The sequence below is a fragment of the Orycteropus afer genome, unplaced genomic scaffold, assembly GCF_000298275.1.
Source record: "Orycteropus afer afer isolate SDZICR_OR568_19922 unplaced genomic scaffold, OryAfe1.0 scaffold00025, whole genome shotgun sequence".
In the NCBI taxonomy this organism is placed as follows: Eukaryota; Metazoa; Chordata; class Mammalia; order Tubulidentata; family Orycteropodidae; genus Orycteropus; species Orycteropus afer.
Window position 1 is genome coordinate 4,668,444 of NW_006921612.1, and position 8,379 is coordinate 4,676,822.

The 8,379-nt window shown below is 39.7% G+C and overlaps 1 protein-coding gene across 1 annotated transcript in view; it reads left to right on the forward strand.

Annotated features, from left to right (window-relative positions):
• Positions 1-8,379, forward strand: part of PDIA6 (protein disulfide isomerase family A member 6) — a 40,439-nt gene that overhangs the window by 28,896 nt on the left and 3,164 nt on the right. Inside the window, exons 8-11 of the mRNA XM_007935092.2 lie at positions 319-459; positions 2,426-2,510; positions 2,638-2,710; positions 4,041-4,199. Of these exons, the coding sequence (XP_007933283.1) occupies positions 319-459; positions 2,426-2,510; positions 2,638-2,710; positions 4,041-4,199 (458 nt within the window). The remainder of the gene's footprint in view (positions 1-318; positions 460-2,425; positions 2,511-2,637; positions 2,711-4,040; positions 4,200-8,379) is intronic.

Below are 8,379 nucleotides of genomic sequence, written 5' to 3' on the forward strand. Positions count from 1 at the left end.
CTCGGAAGGAAGGTTGGGCAATCCTACTTCCGTAGTGATACTGCCTTGGAAACCCAAGGAGGGGTCACTATGAGTCGGGGCCGACTCGACGGCACATACAACAACAACAAAAGGGTTTGAATAAGATTTGAGTAAACCTCACCGTCTATGAAAGACTCCCTGATTGACACTACCTCTGTGTATCATCCTTTGACACTGATGTATACTAGGATATTTTTGTTAAATTACCTATAAGGTGGTTTTAGGAACAATAAAGATTATGTTGTCTTTAATTAAATAGTAATTTTATTTTGTACTCTGGTGTTTGTTTTTTAATAGATTAGGGGATTTCCTACAATCAAGATTTTTCAGAAAGGCGAGTCTCCTGTGGATTATGATGGTGGTCGGTCAAAATCCAACATTGTTTCACGAGCCTTGGATTTGTTTTCTGATAATGCTCCACCCCCTGAGCTGCTTGAGGTAAACCACTTGAATCATTTATAGTAAGGAAAGCTTTCCTGGACTGATTGTGGGGAATATTAAAGTGATTTGAACTTTCTAATGAGCAACGAAATACCTGATGAATTGCTTCTTTTCATAGCTTTTAGCACTAAAGTCATTGGACTCTGAGCATGTACCTAAGTTTCTTAAAAGTAGAGTGAATCCAGTTACTCTTTCATTTATCGTTCTCATTTATCATTTCATTTATCATTTCATTTATCATTTCATTTATCATTATAACAATAGCTAGTGTTTATCATACATGTAGCCATGTAATTGTTCTAGTGCTTGTATGTAGATTTTTCTCATTTACATGAAAAAGTAGATACTGTTATGAGGAAACTGAGGCATGGAGAGTTTGTAAAATAATTTCCTCAAGCTTATATGAATAATAAGTAAGTGGCAAGGACATGACAGGAACCCAAGCCCTCAGATATCAGAGATTATGTATATATGCTGTTATAGAGCAAAATGAATTCTCTGAATTCATGAGGGATAAGAATCAGAATCAGCCCAAAACTGGTTCCTGTAGGCAGAGGTCAGGTATACGTCTGCCTTCCCACATCTTTACTATTTCTAATACCATTGACTTCCTCATTGCATTCTTTACTTCTCTGCTGGGTTCCATAATTTATTGCAGTGGACACACAGACCTCAGACCATACTCACAGTCTTGTGGTTAATTAAGGAAATAACAGGCTACAACTCAGGCTCAAGATCATCTTAAAAGCAACAGGGACAACTTGGTTTGAATATCAGGAAGCACACAGGCAGGTTCTGGAATGGTGCCCAAAGATGAGAGAGCACATCTCTTCCTTCTTTAGTACAGGATATCTTCTGACTAGGACAACTCTTAGAGCAAAAAGGCTCATGGAGCAGATAAGCTGTCTTGTCTGCTAGAACAGCTCTAAGATTGCTCTTGCCCAACACCACTGCCCTCCTCCAGTGATCAGAAGATGCCACTTCTCTGCCTAGCAGCTGCCTTCTTTACTAGGCAGATGCCCTAACTTGACTTCTCTGCCATTAGGCTCCCTGCCATGGGCTTCTCTGCTGCTAACTGGCCCAGCTCATAACTAGTGTAGCAGCCTACACAGCTCTCCACAGTCAGGCCTCTCAGCCATCAGCCTATCTGCTTCTTCCTTCCTGTAGGCAGTTGCTCAGCTGCTCTCTGTCATCAGGCCTCTCAGTTCCTAGCTGGCCTAGCTCTTAGCCAGTATAGCAGGACTCCTCTGCTCCCACACAGCTCTGCTTCTCTTGCCAGCCCAGGTCTTAATCAGCAGCTCTCTCAGCTGCAGTTTTTATCTTCAGGCCTGGGAGGGCCCACAGTGTCCAAGAACACACTTCCCTCCTGGTTCCTGTCAAACAGAAGGCCTCTGACGATCTCTCCATTTCAGCCATTTATAGTCTTATTCCTCATCAGTTACAAGGTAGGGCCTCCCTCACCAATCCTCAATTACCCTTGAGTTGTCAGTTAACTTAGAAAGTAACATTTTCTGCCCCTAAAACCTCTTCCTTCCCTATGCAATAGTAACAACCTTCTGGGGTGAAAAGCAACCTGGGAGGTCCTCCACGTTGTGTCTCCAAAAACTAGGGCAAAACAACTACTTAGGAAGATGTCCCAAGCTGTTTTCCCAAAGAACCAAGGCAAAAGGCCACATGAAGAAACTCATTGTACCACATATACAAATACTTCTCCACAATCACAGGTAGATGTCTTAGAAATATATAACAGATCTTCAACTGAAGACTCAGGTTTTTAGTGAAATTGCCATAATGATGTAAACATCTTTTATAAAGCATTATTGTTATTTCCTTAATGCATGCAGGAAGTATTATTTGAGAGAAGCCTATCCCTTTCTTTAGTGAAAATGACAGTACTAAGTTTTAGTTTGGGTATTTGTCATGCACCCTGTTAAACGATACTTTGTCTTCTGGTTTTCCTCAGATAATTAATGAGGACATTGCCAAGAAGACTTGTGAAGATCATCAGCTCTGTGTTGTGGCTGTGTTGCCGCATATTCTTGACACTGGTAAGATTAACAGAAACTCATTTTCCATTAGTCCTATGGCCAAGTACTCTGAGAATACTTCCTAAATAGATGAATTTTATGGGCGGCTTTATTTTTATCTTTAAGTGATTTTGTCTGTTTAAATCAGGAGCTGCAGGCAGAAATTCTTATTTGGAAGTTCTTCTGAAGTTGGCAGAAAAATACAAAAAGAAAATGTGGGGGTAAGTTATTCAACTTTTTAATCTCAGTATCAAAGTCAAATTATGTTAACACCCAGCAGATTTATTTTAGGGAGGTTCTAGAATTGTTCTGTGGCCACAAATACCAGAATAAACCTAGATTCATACAAAGTTTGACACAGAGTCATCTCTACAAAGTTAGAGGAAAATTATCTTTACTGTTAAGTAATAACCAGAAAGCCCTAAAGCCCCAGGAAATCATATCTAAACTAAAAGATGGCTTCATTATACAGAGCTTTTAATGGTTAGATTCTAAAAGTTTGTAAGACACTTCTTTGTACCACAATGTACAATTTTTTTCATATAAATCTTATTTTACATGGTGTTTAGGGTCCTGGGCTAGCAAGCAAAACCTTAATTAGTAATATAGCTGACTTCTACTAGAGCCCTGAAGTCTAAAGAAAGATTGAAGACTAGATCTTGGCAAACTTTGAAAACAGAGTTCATCTCCTTTTCATTTATTCCCTTGCTGTTTGTCTTCACTCTCCAAGAGTTGCTTTCTCCAGGTACCTGGTGCCCCCTGCGGTCCTTCTCACAATGATCTTATTCTTCCTTCATTAAGTGAACAAACATTTATTATATGCTCACAAAATGCTATGCTTTAAAATTATTTATTCTTCATTGTTTTAGACGTTAGCTAAAGATAACTTGCTTGAGCATTTTTATATTATTGATGAATGACATATCCATAACTCTTTTTTAAAAAATTTGTTATATGTTTTAACTCAGATGATATGATATTGGTGAGACTTCAGGTAATAAAGAAGGGAAAAATTTATGTAGTTTAGTGGACTGGTAAGGAGCTCCAGTGGCATAGTGGTTAAAGCATTTGGCTTCTAATCAAAAATCAGTGGTTCAAACCCACCAGCCACTCTGCAGGAGAAAGAAGAAAGTCCTCTGTAATGACTTACAGCCTTAGAAACCCTGTGGGGCACTTCTGCTCTCCTATAGGGTCGCTATGAGTCAAAATCAACTCAATAGCAGTGGGTTTGTTTTTGATTTAGTGGGCTGGTAGGGGTTGGGGACAAACTGTTCCATAGATAGACCCAAACTTTCTTATAGAAAGACCAATTCATTCTTGAAGACTTCTGGAGTTAGGACACAGGAGAACAAAAGAGAGGAGCTACAGTTATTTAAAAACACGTCTAGAATTCATTATTTAAATACTCATCTTTTGTTCTTGATTTATTTCTATACCTATTTCATTCCACAAAATATTTGAGTTAAGATCTTTTATTCTTTAATTAGGATACACTAGATTCCATCTAATTTGAAAAGAATCTTTGCCCTGAAATCCAGTTTGCTTTTCTAGGTGGCTGTGGGCAGAAGCTGGAGCCCAGTATGAACTTGAAAATGCGTTGGGAATTGGAGGATTTGGATACCCTGCCATGGCAGCCATTAATGCACGCAAGATGAAATTTGCTCTTCTGAAGGGGTCTTTCAGTGAGCAAGGCATTAATGAGTTTCTCAGGTAATTTCTTGTGTTTTTTGTCTTCTAGGTTGGGCAGGGTTTTTGTTTTGTCCATCTGTTTGGTTCCATTGCAGTTTTTGATTCGAAACTAGGTTCATGTAGACCTGTGAGTAAAGTGATTAGTTTGCATTTGAAATTCTACAGAATTAGGTAATTATAAAGTAAAGCTTTTAAATCATCTCTTTACTTTGTTCTTTTTCCAGTAGAAGTATTCCATATGGTGAGTTAATACTAATGCTTTCCTACCCTCAGGCCACCTACTTGCCATGCTGTGCACCTGGCATAGGGCTCTAACTCAAAAACTATTTATAGATTTTTCTATTTGGGTCCTATATTTATTTAACACATTGTAGAAACTGTTAACAGTCACCTTTTAGATAAATACAAAGCATTGACCTGAACAGTTTTTGTTTTCAATTCTTTCTTTCTTTCTTACTCATTTAACAGCTATTTTATGAAAGTTATTCCACCTGCAAAGGTAGTTGAAAAAGTTATAAGTAGCAAATAGTAATTATGTTTTAAAAGTCTGTACACCTCTTCTGCCAGCCATACTAGTTACATTAACAGAAGTTTGAGAACTATACGTGTGGCCTCAAGAGTATGGTCTCTGAAGTGAGACTCCCAAGAGTCACATCTTAGTTTTGCCTCTTGTAAGCTGACCTTGAAAGAGCTCTGATGGCACAGTGGCTAAGTGCTTAGTTCCTAACGGAAACGTTGGTAGTTAGAACACACCAACCGCTCTACAGGAGAAAGATGTGGCAGTCTGCTTCTATAAAGATTACAGCCTTGGAAACCCTATGGGGCAGTTCTATGAGTCGGAATTGCATAGACAACAACAGGTTAAGCTGGCCTTGAGCAGAGTAGAAGGGTGGTGGAGTTGATGAGAGGGCATCTTCTTAACTTCTCTGCCTGGGTATAAACCCTGGCTCTTTCACTTGCTAGCTATTTGGTTTTGGGTAAATTACATAACTTTTCTGTATCTGTTTTCTTACTGTCTAAATGGGATGATAACACTACCTCCTATAGGGTTTTTGGAGAATTGAATGAAAGAAATCACCAGAAGAGCTTATTGTAGTACTAGAACAAAATAAAAACCTTAATGTTAGCCATTTTTAAGACAATATAGATTGTAAGGTACCTTTGTTGCTTGCAAATAAATGGAACCCAGAGTAATTACATATTTATTTTTCATTTTTATTCAATGTTTCTTTTTAAAATTATTGTTTTAGAAAATTTCAAATGTACAAAAATAGTGAATAGCACAAAGGACCCTTGTACTCATTATTTTCAACTTCAAAAATTATAAATTCATGGTCCACCTTATTTTGTCTACCTACTTTCCCCACCAGTATTTCATACCAATCCTATTTCATTTCATCTGTAAATGTCACATTACATAAAGACATGTGGGGAACAGCATAAGTTTTAATTGTCATTGAGTTCTATTTATTTCTTCATAAATTCTAATTACTTAGAATTTGAATACAGATAAATCTCATGTCGTTTTCTCCCCCCAATCATGGATTTGCTTATCCTCTCCTTTGCCAGCTAGAAAAGTAGAAAGTGATTTGTCTTTAGTCTCCAATGTAAATTCCCTATTTGGTTAGTAATCCCTGGATGCCAGTGATAAGTAGGATAGAAGCTGAGGGGCTTGGACTGGATCAGCTGTTTTGGGTACAGATATATTGAAGGTTGTCATCCTTCTTGTTGCTATGGAAGAAAATTAATAAGCTTTTTTTTTTTTGCAAATCATTGTGTTTATGAGCACTGGTAACATGATACCCAAATGTCGGCTAGATGTCTGGGAAACTGACCATGGCTTTGAACCAGTTTGAACCAGTTCAGTCATGCCCAACAAAGCAAAACTGGAACAGACTTGAATTTTTGGGGTGATCTGGGATGCTAACTGGGAGGAGAAAAATTACAGGTCGAAGCCCCAGAATGGGAGACTTGGAAGAGGTGAAGTGAGACCACCACCATCTTGGAACTCAGCACCCGTTTTCTGTTCAGCTGGTCAAGAGATTTGGTTGCTGTGCAGTGTGCACACTGACCTTGTGTTTTAGGAGGAAAATTAACTTTCTAACAGGGCTTTGGCCATGATTTTCCCTTTTCTGGTTAGTGTTGCAGTTCTACACACATTTAAAAAATTCAGGTCTTGCAGTGTCACTTCATTGGCCATGACTGAAGTTGGCCAAACGGTTCAAAGCCCTGAACCAGACTCTTAGCATATCTCAAAAGAATGAATTTACGATAAATAAGCTTTCCTAGTAGGTAAAATTATTCTGTGTACAGAGAATTGCTCTGCATAAACTTACTTAGAAACTCCTTTGTTACTTGAGGTTTTATCCTATCTACTTTGCTGCCTTCTACATCTGTTTATTCTGCCAAAGGGGGAAAGACTTCACCTTTCTCCATAGCCTTCCTGAACCACCATCACACCCTTGCCCTCATCTACCCTCCCAGAGTAGATCAGGTGGCCTTGTTATACTCATTTATATCTCCCTGTACTTTTTCTTCAATTGTGTTTATTTGATTAATGACTTTTCCTCACAACTGTGAGTTACACGAAGATGACTCTGTTTTACACAAAATTTTACCTCTGGTTACTAAGAGAGAACCTGGCAAATAAATAAATCATAAGCTCTTTTGGTAAATATTTTATAAATGAATGAGTAAATTCTTATCATTGGAATAGTTAAGAAAGATTAGGAAAGAGATCCTTAGGGAGCTTACTGGATAATAAGACATGGCACACTGACATGAAGACTGCTTTGCTTATAAAATGTATTTCATCCTTTCTCAAATTTAATTCCAGTGTTGGAAACCTTAGGTAATTTATGAGAGTAATAAGTAACAATAAGATTGAGCCTTTGGAATAACACATTCTAACCCCAGTTTAAAGTTGGGAGCTCTGGTAGCATAGTGGCTAAAGCACTTGACTGCTAACCAGAAGGCTGACGGTTCAAACCCACCAGCCACTCCTCGGAAGGAAGGTTGGGCAATCCTACTTCCGTAGTGATACTGCCTCGGAAACCCAAGGAGGGGTCGCTATGAGTTGGGTTTGACTCGACGGCACATAACAACAACAACAACAACATTTTCAACTAGTTTCCCTTTTCTCGTTTTCTTTGGTTTAAGTACAGGGTAGATAAATGGTTCAAGGAGAAATTACAGGCAAATAGCATGTGTTTTGGTTACCTAGTGCCAGACTAACAGAAATACCACAAATGGGATGGCTCGAACAGACAGGGATTTAGTCTCTTACAGTTTTGGAGGCTAGAAGTCTGATTTCCAAGTGCCAGGCTCTAGGGGCTGGGTGAGAGCCCCTTGGCCTTGGGCTTCAGCTCTGTGTCCTGCTCCTGGCCCACTGAAGCTGGAGGCTTTCTTCCCCCAGGCAGCTGCTGGCTGCTGAGGCTGAGAAACGCAAGGTCAGCAAGTAACAAGGCACAGTCCTGATGCAACCAAACCACACGGCAAGCCATTGATTCAAGTTCACTAAGAGTCCCAAGATCACCAGCAGCATGGCAGGCTGCTGAATGATGACTCAGCTACATGCAGGAGTAAAGCGTGCCAATGGCTAGAGACCATTCCCAATTCCCATTTAAGGAGCTCTGGTGGTGTAGTGCCTAAGGCATTTGATTGCTAACCAGAAGGTTGGCAGTTCAAAGCCACCAGCCACTCCATGGAAGGAATACTGGACAATCTACTTCCGTGAAGATTTACTGCCTTGGAACCCCAAAGGGGGTCACTATGAGCTGGAATTAACTTGATGGCAGTGAGTTTGATTTTGAGTTTGAGTACATACAGGAAGCAGACCAAATCCCAAAACCAGCTACTCAGCTGCTTGCGGCAGATTCCACCATGGAGTTGATTGCCAGTCTCATCATGGGGAATAACTACCACCAGCTACCCAGCCACTCAAAACCAGGCCCATCCAAGTTGACACATAACCTTAACTACCACAGCATGTCATAAACTTGAGACAGTTACTTTTTTGCTTGAGGTTAGTACATGGGCTGGTGGCTTTCAAACTTTGTGTCTTGGAGTAGCAAAGACCTCAGACCCCACCACTACTAGTGGTAAGTTGTTGTTGTTATGTGCCGTCGAGTCAAACACGACTCATAGCGACCCCTCCTTGGGTTTCCGAGGCAGTATCACTACGGAAGTAGGATTGCCCAAC